The sequence below is a fragment of the Blastomyces dermatitidis genome (assembly GCF_000003525.1).
Source record: "Blastomyces dermatitidis ER-3 genomic scaffold supercont1.1, whole genome shotgun sequence".
NCBI lineage: Eukaryota > Fungi > Ascomycota > Eurotiomycetes > Onygenales > Ajellomycetaceae > Blastomyces > Blastomyces dermatitidis.
Genome location: NW_025544774.1, coordinates 8012628 through 8027996, shown reverse-complemented (window position 1 = coordinate 8027996; position 15369 = coordinate 8012628). Strand labels below are relative to the sequence as shown.

General features: G+C 45.3%; 5 protein-coding genes across 6 annotated transcripts; 2 read left to right on the top strand and 3 right to left on the bottom strand.

Annotated features, from left to right (window-relative positions):
* Positions 1-740: 740 nt before the first annotated feature.
* Positions 741-4021, bottom strand: BDCG_01123. 2 transcript variants are annotated; one of them, XM_045416633.1, is made up of 7 exons: positions 3499-4021; positions 3175-3340; positions 2755-2826; positions 2352-2386; positions 2198-2275; positions 1577-2055; positions 741-1407 (listed from the first exon to the last, which is right to left on the bottom strand). In XM_045416633.1, the coding sequence occupies exons 2-7, from the start codon at positions 3186-3188 to the stop codon at positions 1345-1347; spliced, it is 741 nt and encodes a 246-aa protein (XP_045279447.1). In that variant the 5' UTR covers positions 3189-3340; positions 3499-4021; the 3' UTR covers positions 741-1344. The 2 variants fall into 2 exon arrangements, with proteins under 2 accessions (XP_045279447.1, XP_045279446.1); XM_045416632.1 differs by having other exon boundaries at positions 749-1407; positions 1568-2055.
* A 47-nt stretch (positions 4022-4068) lies between these two features.
* BDCG_01122 (F-box and domain-containing protein) lies at positions 4069-8399 on the bottom strand. Its single transcript, XM_045416631.1, has 3 exons — positions 6540-8399; positions 6132-6480; positions 4069-6079 (listed from the first exon to the last, which is right to left on the bottom strand). Exons 1-3 carry the CDS (start codon positions 7414-7416, stop codon positions 5095-5097), a joined length of 2211 nt encoding a protein of 736 aa, XP_045272316.1. The 5' UTR covers positions 7417-8399; the 3' UTR covers positions 4069-5094.
* Positions 8400-9442: 1043 nt separating this feature from the next.
* On the top strand, positions 9443-10926 carry BDCG_01121 (uncharacterized protein; the record flags this gene model as incomplete). The annotated part of the gene is made up of 3 exons (XM_045416630.1): positions 9443-9511; positions 9834-9914; positions 10300-10926. The coding sequence occupies 3 exons, from the start codon at positions 9443-9445 to the stop codon at positions 10651-10653; spliced, it is 504 nt and encodes a 167-aa protein (XP_045272315.1). The 3' UTR covers positions 10654-10926.
* BDCG_01120 (uncharacterized protein) lies at positions 9740-15343 on the bottom strand. The gene is made up of 6 exons (XM_045416629.1): positions 15074-15343; positions 14854-15001; positions 14664-14708; positions 14521-14580; positions 13081-14431; positions 9740-12984 (listed from the first exon to the last, which is right to left on the bottom strand). The coding sequence occupies exon 6, from the start codon at positions 11090-11092 to the stop codon at positions 10700-10702; it is 393 nt and encodes a 130-aa protein (XP_045272314.1). The 5' UTR covers positions 11093-12984; positions 13081-14431; positions 14521-14580; positions 14664-14708; positions 14854-15001; positions 15074-15343; the 3' UTR covers positions 9740-10699.
* On the top strand, positions 10952-14521 carry BDCG_01119 (oxidoreductase). Its single transcript, XM_045416628.1, has 5 exons — positions 10952-11965; positions 12034-12196; positions 12316-13014; positions 13154-13247; positions 13445-14521. Exons 1-5 carry the CDS (start codon positions 11915-11917, stop codon positions 13707-13709), a joined length of 1272 nt encoding a protein of 423 aa, XP_045272313.1. The 5' UTR covers positions 10952-11914; the 3' UTR covers positions 13710-14521.
* Positions 15344-15369: the final 26 nt, after the last annotated feature.

The following is a 15369-nucleotide window of genomic DNA, read 5'->3' as shown; positions in this document are numbered from 1 at the left end:
GTATGAGCAGTATTCTTCTCAGTTTTCTCAGAATTTTGAGTAGATTTTGAGATAGCAGATTTAGAGATAGCAGATTTAGAGATAGTAGATTCAGCTGTTTAAATATATATTTTCTTCTGATTTAAAGAAGAAGAAGAAGAAGAAGTAAAAAAGAAAGAAGAGTAAACTGAAGAGTCAGTAATTATATTAGAAATTTTCAAAGTTTTTTAAACTGTGTTTGAAATTCCAAGTTTAAACTTGATCATTTTCTGTAGTTGTCTAGTCTGAGTATAAAGAATTAACAGAACTTCTTCATTCATCTCACTCAGACACTGCTTTTCAAGAATTTTACTTACTTTTTCAAGTTTCTGTATTTCAAGAACTTATTGTTTCTCTATTTCTTCTTTCTTTCTTCTCTTTAGAATTTCAATCTCAGAAATAGCATTTGAGAAAGCATTCTTTTTCACATTAACTGAGTGTACTTTTGAACTCATTATTCTTACTCAATGAAAAGTTGATCAGACTACTTCAATTAAGATATTTATTAAACTCTTTTGAATTGAAAAGTTAATCAGACTATTTCAATTAAAAGATTTCTAAGTCTGTTTTCAATTGATAAAATGAAAATAAGACAAGACTGAGATAAAAATAGAAGTACTGTGTATATTATTAGATATTATAGAGAACATCTTTTATTAACTTTATTCTTAACTTAATTAAGAAAACAGCTGCAGTCATTATCTTTGATAATTAATTCATCTCTCAGTTCTGCAGATCTCTCTTTAATCTTTTATCAATTATCTATATTATTATTTAACTCATTCTCAAGTCAATCTTATTTCATCTTTAAAGACATGCTTTCACTGCAGTTACAGTTCTATCTCTTTTATTAATAAGCTGTAAAATCAATCTTGCAGAGTCTTCTGTTTTGAGCTTAGCTCTGCAATGTCTTTGTACACAGAGGCTCGTGTGCATTAAGATATTTTATTTTGGGGTAGGAAAGGCAATGGTGGCAAGTACCGGAGGATAGGACAGGGGCAGGAACAGGGCTAGATGAAATTGTGCCAAACTCGAGTGCGGAGTACACAAAAAAGAAGAAAAGAAAAAGAAAAAAGGCCAATAGAGCCAATAGAAAAAGGAGAAATTATCGAAAAATGACACAAGGACCAAAAGCCTCATTATTTTAGAAGAAGTATGGTTGAGAAACGGTAACTTGTGACGAAAAGGAGGAAATATAGAAAGAAAGACATGCAGCCACAGAAGCTCATTTGACAGGCTGGCCGAACAATAAAACGCACATCACAAAACACGGTAAATAAGGAGAAGGATTTAAGCAAGCAGTTTCCTTTTTCTCTCTATGGTTGCTTAAAACGTCTCTAGTTCCTCGCCTCCGGCAGCCCCTTCTGCCTCGGGTATTTCGAAGCCCTCCTTTATTAAGAGTTCTTGGTTAGCAAACTTGGTCTGTAGACGATGAAAGCTCGACAGAACAGAACAAAAGCAATGGAATATTTCAATAAAGCAAAATAAAGAAACATGAGAAGGGGGATAGGGATTTGCCATGAAAACCAAAAGGAACGGGGAGCCAAACAGGACATACCTCAGTCGAATAGAGGATAGCTTGAATATGTTTCACGAGCGAATCGTCATCCTTATCCAGCTCTGGATCCGCCTCGACAGCCTGCTGCAGCAACAGCTCGATGTCTCGCAACTTTGCAAAGTAAAAATCGCGCTCCTTCTCCAGGCCGGCGATGGCTTCCTTTTGCGCATTTATCTCGGCCGTCAATGCGGCTGAGTTGGCTCCACCAACACCACCAGCGAGTCGTGGCCGGCCGCCCGCTGAGTTCACGGGTGTCGTGCCACCTCTTCGTGCGCCTGAGGCAGATGTAGTACGTGTGGAATTGGAGGCTGGGGCCCCAGAGGCCTTTCGTCTGCCGAGGGCGTCATATTCACCACCTGGGTAGTATTGGTCCCAGTGCTTCTTAGTCCATTGGAGGAATTCGAGGTTATCTTGCATTCGGCATTTGATGAGATTTTCAACGGGGACGGGACGGTCTATTTGGTGCCGTATGAAGACATCTAAGAGATTGATTGTTAGAATTTGGGGAGTATAATCACTTGAAAACGCATCCCAGCAGCGTTGGTAAGGAGATATATTGCTTTTGGGAGCTGATTGTAAATTGTGGATTTGTTTGGGGAAGGGATTTCGAGTAGGTCGTACTTTGCAGGATCTTGAAGTTTTGGAGGTAGGCGTATTCAGTATTGACATTGAACTTGACTCTCGCCATGGGAACATCCACTATTCGACGAAGTCCAAGTTGGTTAGCGATAAGATAATTATTATCTCCAGAAGAATCCACATAAAGAGTACTGACTGTATATAGAATCAAAGACCTGGCATAGCGCAGCCCTATATCAAACAGGCAAGCAGCATTTCGTCAGCCATGTCCTCTTAATACTTTTCCAGTTCGTAAAATTCAAATATTTCAAGTCTCAGTGTCGTCCGTCAAATCGAGGCTCCTTTCGTACGTAGACATCCCAGGCCCAGGTGACTGTCATCTTCATCCAACCCAGCCCCATTCCATGCCAACCACCCCGACCAACCTATCCAAAGTCCTTTTAAACCGGCTAAACCCCCATACAAGACGAAGGCAGGGCAGGAATGGAGACGGTTGGAGCGAGAGGACACTGGGTCGGAACACCAAGTATCCCGGCAGCACGGGAACGCAACGAAGCTCGACACAAAGGAAACGGCAAGAAAAAAGTTATAGTGCATACCCGGTACCGCATTGCTCGACTTTGGTAATGTTTAGCTGCAGCAGGTTGTTCAACCACGCCAACAACTCTTGCCTACATATTCAGCCCCGACCCCAAAAAGAAGCGGGAGGAGAATCGTCAGCATGGGATCGTCACGTATGTGTGTGTGGATACATCAGACAACCGGCCAGAGGGAGCAGGGCCAGTAACTCTCATATTTAGTAGAGCAGGAAAATAGATAGATAGTTTCCACTCATTCCCTTCTTGATGGTATCTTGTGAAAGAGAGAAAAAAGAGTACAAGTCAGGGCTCTGCTCGCTTTTGCCGCCCACTTCATCCCATCCATCCCATCCACCCGTCTGCCTCGCTCCCTTTTCCTGAAGAAGAATGTAGTGAAAGGGGAAGATGAGGGGGGGGGGGAATGGCACTCAACAAACATACCTAGATTCACCCATGGCGAATATGGATCAAATCGATACCGGAGATCTATCTTCCTGTTCTGTTGTACGGATCCCTCCCCTAAAGGATGTGGTGCCCGTTTTTCTTAAAACTGTTTTTCGTGCTTTGGTTTTTGCACGAAGCTGATGGAACTGACTGTATGAACCCCCTGTACGAGATACGAAGGGCGGTTAGAACGAGAGAAGCAGAGGGAGAGTTTGAGAGGCGGAATGGGTAAAGAGGAGACGGGGTAGAATTATGTACGGACGTGTTTAGGTCGGAGGGGGAGAGGAGAGGAGAGGAAGGGGGGGGGGGGGGGGAACGCACGGTTGCGGTTTGGGAGATGATGTTATTTATTTAGTCTCCCAGCTGGACGAGTTGAGACTCGAGAGAAATGGAGGATTGGAGGGAGTGGGGGGTTGGTTGGAGGGGAGAATTACGAGAGTGAGTGAGAGGGAGGGAGAGAGAGATGAAGATGAAGATGAAAAATGAAAGACAAAAGGCGAAACCCGTTCGTAGTTGTTTGGTCTTGTTTTGTTTTTCCTGTCCTAGGAATGGACTTAAAATCCTTAAAAATATTCGGGTTAACTCAATTCGCTTTATTTATTTTTGATTCTATTTATTCTATTGATTTTTTGCCCCCACAACCGCTCTGGCCAACACTGAATAATATTCAACTCTATCTACAGGGAGGGATCCAAAGAGGTAGAATTACCTATCTGAGGTAATGAATGGATGTTGAATAAAGTTATTGTTATCTTAACTATTTTACACTACATTCGTATTTTGTTGTGTTCCTGACACAGGTTATCTATGAAGGCTGTTTGTTGCTATGGGTTGTCATTTTCTGTGGACAGCAGGATATATTATGATTTCAATGTCACTCGGTGCTCCTGTGCCTTCCGGTGGTTCGTTGTCATCGGAACGGTTCTTCCTGTTCAATTCCTCCACTCACAGTCCAAGAAAATCCTTTTAGCACTCCGCTAGCAAAGCAAAATATTAGGTATCATCAAATTCACTGAATACAATCACATGTCTGAAGAGAATAAAAAGTTTAGCGTTGAAATGGATAATAAAAATTCGTGCTAGGCGTGCGGCATAATTATTTCATATAGAAGAGGAGAAACCGACAAGAAGAAAATAGTTAAAACATTCCCATCTCTATGAACAGCAGTCAAACCGCAACAAACAGCACATACAGCTCATACAGCACATACAGCATTGAAAATGAATACAGTCAACCCAGCTCCGGTATAGCGCAAGAGAAAAACCGAAGAAAGAAATATATAGATAAGAAAAAACAGGTCTAAAATCCCAGTAGAAGGCAACATAGGTTTAAAACCTATAGAGAAGCAGGAAATAGAAATGGAAAGGAGAGAAAAGAATAGACAAGACAAGAAAGTAGATAATAAGAATCGAGAACAGAAGACTGTCTATGACGGTTATACACAGGCGTAACATAACATAGAAAATAGGTGCAAGAACAGATGAATATCAGGATGAAATCATTTCTGTGTGCAGGCAAAAGCAAATAAGCTGCAGACGGCCAAAGAAAACAGTGAGGATGAAACCAGAAGAAAAGGGAAGAAAAGAAAAGGAATAAGGAAAAAACAGCGAGAGATAGTAGGCGTCGCGTGCGAATGTCAAGATTGGATAAATGAAGAAGCTGCACACACCGGGTGGCAGCTCAGTGTAGGGGGAAAAGAATAACAGAACCGGATTTTCCGAACCAAAACAGAGGGACGATGCAAGGGAAATAGAGACGAAAGAAATTGTGTTCAGATAAAAAAGGACAGAAAGGAAAAGAGAAGAAACAGATGCTCCAAATATTAAAAAAATAATATATATATATAAAAGAAAAGGGAAAAGAAAAGAAAAGAGAAGAAAAGAAAAAACCTGTCTTGACATATTAACTCCCGTAAATCACTCCTCAAGAAGCTCAATCCCATCGAGCCCATACCCAAAATCCATAATAACAGTACGCCCATCCTGGCCCGCCGCTACAATTCGTCGATAATCACTCTTGGCACCGAGAATCCAACTCGTTGTCCAATTCGCCAAACTGATCGATAACTGCCCACTTGCCGCATCATAAACCTTAACGCTCCTATCGTAGCTCCCACTCACTATCCGTCCATTTGCCGAGTCCATATGCAATGAGCGCACGAGGCCCCAGTGACCTTTCAACTCGTCCACAAGTTCGCCTGTGTTTGCGTCGAATTGGTAGATGACCTCATCATTGCCGCCGGCTAGGATTGTGCGGGCGTCCTCGGAGAACTCAACGCAGGCGAGGCCGCGGTTGCGGCTGGGAAATTCCTTGATACAGAGGCCTGACGTGATATTCCAGAGCTTCGCGACGCCATCGCCGCTGGCAGAGACGATCAGCTCACCGCGGAGCTGGGCCGAGTTGACTGGTCCACGGTGGCCTAGCAGGCGTTTGACAAGATCACCCGTACGCCTATCCCATATGCAGATGGTTGTGTCCTTGGAGCAGGTGACTATGTATTTGTCGTCGAAGCAAACGTCGAGGACGCCGGCCTGGTGGCCTGTGAGGCGGCGGATGGCCCTGTAGTCACTCTTGATGTCCCAAACTATGCAGGTGTGGTCGGACGAGCCGGTGACGAGGATCTCGTCGTCGAACTGGAGGCAGAGAATAGAGGCACGGTGGTAGTCGCCTGTCGCGGAGGTGGGGGAGAATAGGTCTGGGGACGAGCGGGCCGGAGGACTAATGCTGATGAATGGGATTCGTGCGGCGTCATCGTCGTCTGGGGGGTCGATTACGAGCCGGCCTAGTGTGGACGGTGATTTTGGGTCGGGAGGGGCACCGATAATCTTGAGGCAGGGCCAGGGGTAGTGTGCGTCCCAGACACGAATGGTTCGGTCGCGGGAACCTGTAATGATTTTGTCTCTATATTTGAGTTAGAACAATTTCTACAGTCGTGGAAGGGTGATCGGCATACTCATCGAATTGAACACAATAAACGCTGTCTTTATGTCCATGTAAGTAGATTGCGGCAGCTTTGCCTTCCTTCCAGCGAGATTCCAGAGCCCGTCGAACGGCAAACATTTTCTTCCAATCCTGGTTCGGCCGAACACGTCCCAGCCCCATATACCTTGGTTGTCCGTTTGCTACTTTTCCGGTATTAGGCCCGCGCTTGTACTCGTGCCAGAAAGCTTCTCTCCACACATGATGGGAAGAGGCCAGCTCGTTCCATTGATGGGAAACCAATTCGGTTTGTCTCAGTGAGTCGGCATCAAGAAACGAGAGGACATGCGCCATAAGTTCAGCGGGTAGATAGTCCATAGGATCTGTGGCACATAGAATTAGCATCAATCGAGTTGGAAGAATCAGATGGTGGGAATCATACTTTTGCGCACAACCTCAGAATCATCCTTAGAGACGTCTACATTATTTTGTAGATTAACATCGATGCCACTCTCGGAGTCCCCTGACACATCTGACTCTTCGAGCAGAACCGTCTCAGACTCAAAAATCTTCGAATCGCCGCCTGAGGCCACGCGGCCAATCTTGACCATCTCATTTTGAGCAGCCGCAGCAGCTCTGGCAGCGGCGCCACGCGAGAGATCATCAGGGAGAATTGGCGGCTCCGAGCCATTTCCTGGAATAGGATCTGCCACGTAGGGTACTGGGGGTGGCGGCGAACCATAACGGTTGAGTGCATTGAGATTACTGTAGGAAGGGCGATGGAATGAACGACCGGGTCGGGGTCCCATGACAGCTCCAGAATCGGCCGACCTATAGTCGTCCGAAGTATTACCATCGTCTTTCCCTCCCATGGGTACTGCGAGGTTATACTTGGAAGACTTGTGCCGAAGTGTCAAGGAAAGGCGACGTGCAACGGCCCTCAACTCATGTGTGACGCCATGACGCAGGTTGGAGAAGCTTTTGCTGGCGCGATGTCTTGTTTTCAGGGAAGGAAAAGTATTGTCATCTTCCGATTCGACCAGGGTAGGCGTTGCAATATAGCCGGGTTGTTGTGGTTGTAATTGCCCGGTTCCCGGGTCGCACACCGCAATCTCATGGGAGAAGGGCGAAACTGCTTCTCGATAGCTTCCATCCTTGTGAGGGACCCATACGCCAGTGTGTGGACGCGAAGGTAACGGGGGCAACGGGGGCAAAGGCGGATCGGCTCCAGTTGTCGCAGTTTTGGGACGGAAGCCAGCTAGCAGAGAAGGTCTTCGACGGACTGAACGAGGGGGGTTTGCTGAGGTATTTGGCGACATTGGGGGCTTAAACCGTCGAAAATAGCGAGCAGAGAATTCGATATATGCAGAAAGCGAAATCGTGACGTTGCTTCTCCAGGGGAGAGTAAGGAAAAACAAGCAGCCGTGAATAATAAATACAAATGTTACAAGTGGTTTTCTAAGGAGACTGAGAATGACTCTTGATATAGATTCGGGATGCTTCGCATTCAGCAAAGAGTCCGTCCGTCCCGTTGTTGGTTGCACGGGATAATCCGACGGCAGTGAAGAGATCCGACAAAAGAGGCGATCCGCCTCTTGAAGAAGAAAGTTTTTTTTTTTTTTTACTGATCTGCAACTTTCTCGACTCCGCCGAGCCTACGAAAAATAGGGGGCAGATAACGCAAATAATAGTGCGGACAAGGGCCGGTGGACAAAGGGCTAGCCACAAAAAGAATAGGAACGATGACAAACAGAAGTGGGTGTTGCGTACTCCGTAACGTTTTCAATACAACCAGGGGGATCAGAGACAGGAGGAGAAATAGGACAGAGAATGAAATGAAAGACGGAGAGAGAAAAACACACTGGATAACAAAAGAGAGGAGGGGGGAGGTTGGAGCTGGATGAGCGTTGGTCCGGATGGTGGCAGAAAGAAAGAGAAGGAGATGTCTCCTGAAGTTTGTCTGTTTTGTCTGGTGCCTTGGCAGAAAAAGAGGGGGCGGTGAGAGCTCTGACCAATCGTAGCTATGGAAAAATTTTCCTGTTTGCCGTTTTCGCGTCGAAATTTTAAACGCTAACTAGAAGCGGAAAGGGGCTTGCAATGGTTGCCGCAAGTTGGGTGGTTTGCCGTTTCGTCGGTGTGTGTCCCGTACTGGGCCAATCAGAGCTCAGGCGGGGGGGGGAGTAGGCTCAGGGGGCACAGAACAAACAGCGTTCGACACGCGAGGTATAAACCTCCATAGATACGAGTTAAAACATCGAGGTAGAAACCTAGAAAGGGAGGCTCCAACAACCTTGGAATGACAGGGCGATGATATTTCATATATATATATATATATATATGCCTTACCCGTCCCCATGTATCTGCCCCATGATCTCTTGCATGGTTGGTTCGGTACCTGTGCACTCACTGTCAAGGATTCTTGCATTGTCGAATCATTCCCATGTCCATCCATAGTTACTCTTATTGGTGAAAGAACTGCTCGGAGAGAAAGTCCAAAACTAGGTTTTGACATGTAAAGCTTGGAGAAAACCCTTTTTTTTTTTACCCAGAAATGATGTCAATAAAATAATTTAATACTTGGAGAATATTTTTTCTCATCCAAACTCAGATTGTAACTTAAGTTAAAATAAATCTTAAAATTTTTTAACAACATCCCATCCTCACAGCGCGAGGCGGTTTGCTTGCAACTCCACCCCTGCTGAATTTGACAGGAAGATCGGCCACTACGTACAGAAGAATGCATGTATCGGGGACTACCGTCCTACAATAATCGGTCCATATAGTCCGTACTCCGTACTCCGTACATAGCTATAGTAATCGAGTCAGGACAACTCTACGGAGTACGGTACATATACTATTATACACTGAATACGCGCGCATTATTCATATCTCTTTGTCTATCCATATCCTAGCAACTCGCAGCCATGAGGAAAAAGAAGTCAGCAGAGCTAGAGCTAGAGGTAAGTTAGCCTAGAAAGGTCCCTCTCTATATTTACCTCCATAGACAATTTTGATTTTTGATTCAAAATGTGCCGGCTATGCGGTGAGTCAAGGAACGCTCTCACCGCCCTTTATATTGGAAAATATTTTAAGAGCTTCTACATCATACTGATACCCGTGCAGGTCCCTTTACATCTTTCTTTTTAAAATCCTTGATCTATCGCCTTTAGTACTATAAATAGGAACCGATGTCGGGATACACGGATGGTGTGGATATGGGGCGGGGTAGGGCGAGGGGGAGGGGCTATAGTAACAGAAGTACATGTACATACATACATTACAGGTACATATATATATATATATATATATATATATACGTGTGCTGCGCGGCGATTGAGTACGAAAATGTCTACCGAGGCACGGATTGATGCAGACGAGGCCTTGCTGAAAGGTTACTTGCAGCTCCTGGGAGTGGTACGTCTTCAATCCATGTTAAGACATGTTGACAGGGTTGTACCGTAGAAGTGATGGATATCTATGTCGGGTGCTGGGTGGCAGTGGGAGGCGAGTGCTTTTTATAGGTAGCTCTGCATCGGCGAATGGGAAGGTGAGCATCTACCAGCCATTCAGTTTGTAGATACAGTGTTGTTTCCTATATGGTGGGGGATGAAAATGAAGATCGGAGAGGCGCAAAAGGGAAGAAAGGAGACGCAACATTTATTTTCTCTCTCTTTTTATATATATATATATATTACTTAAACCTCGCATCCATCTATATCATGTAGGAGAATTTTAGGAACGGAAGAATGCAGGCCCTTCTTACCGGGAGGAGCGGGAGGGGCCGGGGATGCATGGGCGGGAGAGGCTGGAGAGATCTGTTTGTTCATGCGCTTTTATGTAAATGCACTCAGTAGTCATATCGATATCGAACCCTAGCCAACCGGAAATACTTCGTATCATCTATAAAAAATCCTCAAAAAACTAAGAGCACCCTCCTCCTCTTCATGCGAAAACTGCCATATCAATCAACCAAGATCTCCCCAAGTAAGTAGCAGGCAATTATCCAATATATCGTCCAGCGAAATAACCATCACACACCTGCAAGTCGTTGACTGCGTCTTTTGATCTAATTCTTGCGTGAGTGGTTTCTTAAAAATCAAGTTTATTGTAACACCTCTACGGAGTATATGTGACCGAATAAGGTCCAAGCCCGATCGGTATCTGTGCTATTAGCTCAGGTTAGTGGTGTTGGATATAGTTAGACTTTTGTCGCCGACTCGAACCGTTCTCTTCACTATGACAGCAGTCTAGGCGGAAGCTCCTTAGTCCTGTATGCTGCGACTCCTCATATTGCTAGCAGGACATGTGGCTCGGCTCGACCTCCTCCACACCTCCAACCCCTATGCAACCGCCACGCCCGCAACTCCCATCTTCTACACAGGACATGGATGCGTAAGGCCCGGTTCATCCCAAGCACCGTTCCAACATGCACAGAGCCATCCGCGGTCTCTGGCTGGCTCGCACCTGTTGATTCAAGTTTCACAAGAAGCGTCGGGTCAGGTGTTCGGTGCATGAAGCGTGAGAAATTCTCCAACACGTCACAGCGGCATGGTTAGCTTCTTGCAACATACTCGCAGATGCTGGGTTCAGTGTGTCCCCGGTTCAGAAATGTCGTTGACGTGCAGGGGTTGAGAGCTTTGCTGTTACGCCATGTTTGCTGGAGATTGTTCGGGTGTAGCTGGGTAGTTTGCCGCAGGCCTGCTCCAGTGAAGTTGGCTTCTGGACTATGATATTGGTTGGTTCATTGCGGGACAGATATCCTTGCAGGTAGCCCTGGTTTAGTTTGACAGGAGGTGCTAATCTCGGAAGGCGAATGTGGAGGTAGAGAGAGCTTTGAGCATTCCGCGATTGACTGGGAGGGTAGAATCTACTGAATGTCGTCGAGTAGATTTTGGTTTTTGAGCTTCCATCTGACAGGTCCTCCATTACACATGACCAGGTAAAAGTTGCCCTTTGAGCCTTCCAAGGATGTTTATGTCTAAAATTGCCCTGCATCCAACATTGCAAAGCTGGACGATCGCACGAAACCGTTATGTCGTCCAAACACTCATCTGACGCTCATTCCGAGGCAAGCATATAGGCGCATTGCTTCTCCCATTCTCGACCTAAATCTTAAGCGGGGCATTTGCAGGTCTAGCGCACCTTTGCATGAGAACTAAGGGATGCATATATTTTTTCTGTACTGCAACAAGAAAGACTATCCCAGCTCTGTATCGCCTCGGTGGAGTTGGCAATCAATCCGGCTAAAAGCTCAAGGCGGTTTAAGAAAGCCAGGTAGCTTCCAACCGCTTCATTGTGCTACCTAAAGGGGTTATGTTGACTTTGTTTTAAGCTTCATCATGGCTTAAACCGGTCGACAATTATTCTTTGGGGCAGTTTCACCAATAAACCAACCACCTTGGTAGTTAGCGGGAGATCATGGATGGAAGTACTCCGTATTTCATAGGTTATGATGTAAGAGGGGTAAATGTCCGGTAGGGCTAAACCTTACAGATCTGTCAGCTTGTATGTACAGCGCAAGGAACGGAAAGCAAGAATATAAGATACAGATTTTGCAGAAGTTGGCCGCTGTTGGCATATCCTTTGTGCTGCTGTTGCTTGCTTGTTTTATCCCATATATAGTTTTACCCGCGACGCGGTTCTGTGCGGGACTTTTCGCTATATTCCGCTGTCTTTACCTGCATATGACTGGCTATATCTTTCTGTAGCCCCTCCTATTTGCTTTGCTCTTTCTCCTTGTTCTCCTTCTCCCACTCCCTAACTCCATACCTCATTGCTACAATTGCTACCTGTTCATTGAAAAATCCTGCGATCTACATGCATACACACCCGACAAGAGCAAATATGGCCCCTCCAAGTGTTCTGATGGTGAGGCTAATCTTTCGAATATGACGGTTGATCAAGCAAAATATTTCTAACTATGTATCCTATCGCAGGTGGGAACCGGAGAATATACCACTGGCTTCGTAGGCGGATGCGAATCAGGTTCAGACAAAAAAGTTGGCGTCGTGGGCTTGACCCTCTTCGATTTGCGCAGGAGAGGTAAAGTCGGTAGCTTGAGCATGGTGGGCGTCTCCGGGTCCAAGTTCCCTGCAATTAGTGAGTCTACTTTCCATACGGATTGAATGAGCCGCTTCTACATCCAGTCCAGGTGATGGTCTAGGTATGATTGACGTCGTACATCGCCAGTCACATCCTAATAAAACATTGTGGAACAGAACAGCACCTCCAGAAAAACATCTCGCAGGTCTATAACAACCTAGACGTTTCTTTTAAATCCTTTCCCGCAGACGACCAAGTGGATCCAGAAGCCTACAAGGCCGCCATAGATGACCTGCCCCCCGGGTCTGCAGTCATCATCTTCACCCCAGACACCACCCATTATCCCATCGCTCTATATGCCATCCAGCGCAAGATCCACGTCTTGATTACCAAACCCGCCACAAAACTGTTGAAAGACCACCTCCACCTCCTCGAGGAATCGCGCAAGCACGGCGTCTTCGTCTTCGTGGAGCACCACAAGCGCTTCGATCCAGCTTACTCCGACGCACGCGCCAAGGCACGCACCCTAGGTGACTTCAACTACTTCTACAGCTACATGAGCCAGCCGAAGAGTCAGCTGGAGACGTTCAAGGCCTGGGCGGGCCGCGATAGCGACATCTCGTATTACTTGAACTCTCACCATGTGGATATCTGCGAGAGTATGGTGCCGGAGTATTCGCCGGTGAAGGTGACGGCGATGGCATCGAAAGGTGCCGCGGTGGCACTGGGCTGTGTGCCTGAGACAGAGGACACGATCACACTCTTAGTCGAATGGAACAAGAACGGTGAGCCGGACAAGATTGCCACGGGAGTTTATACGGCGAGCTGGACGGCGCCACAGAAGGCTGGGGTTCATTCGAATCAGTATTTTCATTGTATGTACGAACACGGACGGAGGAATTTAAAATCTCGTCTGCTCCCATTCGCCTTTATCCCCTTACCCTTTATTTCACCGCATTCGGCAGGGAAAGCCTTTGTGACCAATTGGAACTAACATAAATCCGAAAATTTTAGGGATGGGCTCGAAAGGCGAGATTCGAATCGATCAAGCCAAGCGTGGTTATGATGTGACAGACGATAGCCAGGGTAATGTCGCCTGGGTAAATCCGTAAGTTCCACAATGTCCTACTCCGCCCCCACGGCACACCCCATCTCAAAAACATCCAATCAATAATAATATTTTTTGAAAAAATCCCGCAACGCTCCACCCAACCTCATCAGGCAAGGAAGAAGCTACGAAAAGAAATTAAAAAGAAATAATCGTTCAGACCCACAAACTCAATGGATTATTTTCTCTTTTCACAGATTCTACATGCGCTATGCACCGGACGAAGAAGGCAACTTCGGCGGTCAGACAGGTTACGGTTATATCAGTTTTGAGAAGTTTGTAGATGCCGTAAGCGCGTTGAACGACGGTCGGGTGACTCTGGATGAGCTCGATAAACGTGGGCTACCTACCCTTAAGAACACGATCGCCACCACTGCAATTTTGGAGGCCGGAAGAGTGTCGCTAGATGAGAAGCGCGCGGTTGAGATCGAAAGGTTGGGAGAGACTTGGCGGTTGAAGTAATGTGAAGTGTCGCTGGTCGGGGGCACGTAAGGTTTAAGGGGGAAAGGGAGATATATCACGCACCATGCTGAGGGGTTGATTCGCTTCTTCCTTTCATGCGTGCTTCACGCATACTGTTATCGTTTTGTGGTTTGGAAGTTTGCTTCTCGTGGGAGGTAAAGGGGGAATCGCACGGAGATAATTTATCATTGAGGTGGGTGTGTAAGAATTGAATTGAAATGAATAAATTGGAAGTGACTGATTTGATAGCTCGCTCACACGGCTAAAAATGATGGAGAGGCAGTGGATAACATAGGGAAAGAGCAAAGATAAAGAAGAGAGAGAGAAAAAAAAAAAAAAAAAAAAAAAAAAAAAAAAAAAAAAAGGCCTAATAAACCTACAAGGTAGTTAAGTAGCATTGATGCGCCATACATAGCCAGCCGCCAAAACGTAAAGGACGGCCGTAGGGTTAGTTATATATATGGTTTTTTTTTGGAGTTTCATTTCGTACGGAAATCGTTGAAAGAATTTAGAATTTTTGTTTTTGCTTTTTAGACGCTTGCAACCCATGTATGAGTTGCGAGGTGAGGAGTTGGTATATATCACATGAATTACACATATATGAACCTTGGAAATGTATAATTCATGTGATTTATGCCCCTATTCAATATTTTATAGAATTCGGGGTTTGTTTTGCAAGCGGAGATGGATCCGAGTGCAATGAATGCATGTAGGTGAGAAATCTATAGAAATGGAGCAGGTTAGTTAGGAGTAAACAGATGGAGATGTACAGGATTGCAAGTGATTGTATGATTACTGGGGATCAACTTACGCTCAACCACATCATTTTAGATCCAATATTTCATTTACATATTGGATCCAATTTTGTTTGCTGTTAATATAGATAATGTTAGATTTTGGTGACAGAAACGCATCGCGCTGATACAGGAAATATGATAAATCGCGTTGACTTACGCGTGTGGGGACAGCCAGAATTATTTTCATTTTCATATAAGTTTGCTGTAGAATGTAAGCTTCGAGGCACTATTTGAGTGAATCAAAGGTCGTGGGCTAGTAGTTGAAGAGTAAATTCTTCGTATGATGAAGAAAGTCGCATTACCTTTCTGCCGGTATCATGGTGATTTAAGGAACTCCCAAAACTTACACAGTTAAACATGAACACCTGGTGGGCAATCATGCGGCGTTAAGTTGATTTAGTCTGGGAAGACCAAAATAATTTCCCCAAAGATTTCCTGAACGAAGTTCGCATTTTGAAAACGAATGAGGATTTTAGCCTCAATCGCAGTGAAGTTCTTTTACATATGTTAGTTCTCCTTCAGGAACCACACGAAAGGACGAGAGAAACAGCTGCTCCAAGAACTAACCTTGACTACTCGAGATCAGATACGGCAGCAGGATTGTGCGTATACGTATGTTGTCATTTGATTCAATTAAAGAGTCCTAAGAAGAGATGAGTCAGTTAATGGGACATAGCAAAACATAATAATAACGATTAGTTCAAGGTTAACAATGTGAAGGAAGGGAGGGCATTGTGGTTTGTGTTTTATTAAAGTGTTTGAGGTCGGAGCAACAAGTAGGAAACCTTGGAAGTTGATTTCAATCACGTGGAGTGGGGCACCAGATTATATAATCTAAGTTACCTATTAAAGAATTTGCACCG

Coding starts and splice junctions, on each gene's coding strand:
- BDCG_01122 (XM_045416631.1), bottom strand. CDS start 7,416: ATGTCGCCAAATACCTCAGCAAACCCCCCTCGTTCAGTCCGTCGAAGA. Junction 6,481..6,539: donor TTCTGAGGTTGTGCGCAAAA/GTATGATTCCCA, acceptor TATGTGCCACAG/ATCCTATGGACTATCTACCC. Junction 6,080..6,131: donor TATTGTGTTCAATTCGATGA/GTATGCCGATCA, acceptor ACTCAAATATAG/AGACAAAATCATTACAGGTT.
- BDCG_01120 (XM_045416629.1), bottom strand. CDS start 11,092: ATGCAGGGCAATTTTAGACATAAACATCCTTGGAAGGCTCAAAGGGCA.
- BDCG_01119 (XM_045416628.1), top strand. CDS start 11,915: ATGCATACACACCCGACAAGAGCAAATATGGCCCCTCCAAGTGTTCTG. Junction 13,015..13,153: donor TTCGAATCAGTATTTTCATT/GTATGTACGAAC, acceptor CGAAAATTTTAG/GGATGGGCTCGAAAGGCGAG. Junction 13,248..13,444: donor AATGTCGCCTGGGTAAATCC/GTAAGTTCCACA, acceptor CTCTTTTCACAG/ATTCTACATGCGCTATGCAC.
- BDCG_01123 (XM_045416632.1), bottom strand. Junction 2,387..2,754: donor GTCGAGCAATGCGGTACCGG/GTATGCACTATA, acceptor TGTTTGATATAG/GGCTGCGCTATGCCAGGTCT. Junction 2,056..2,197: donor AAACTTCAAGATCCTGCAAA/GTACGACCTACT, acceptor TCAATCTCTTAG/ATGTCTTCATACGGCACCAA.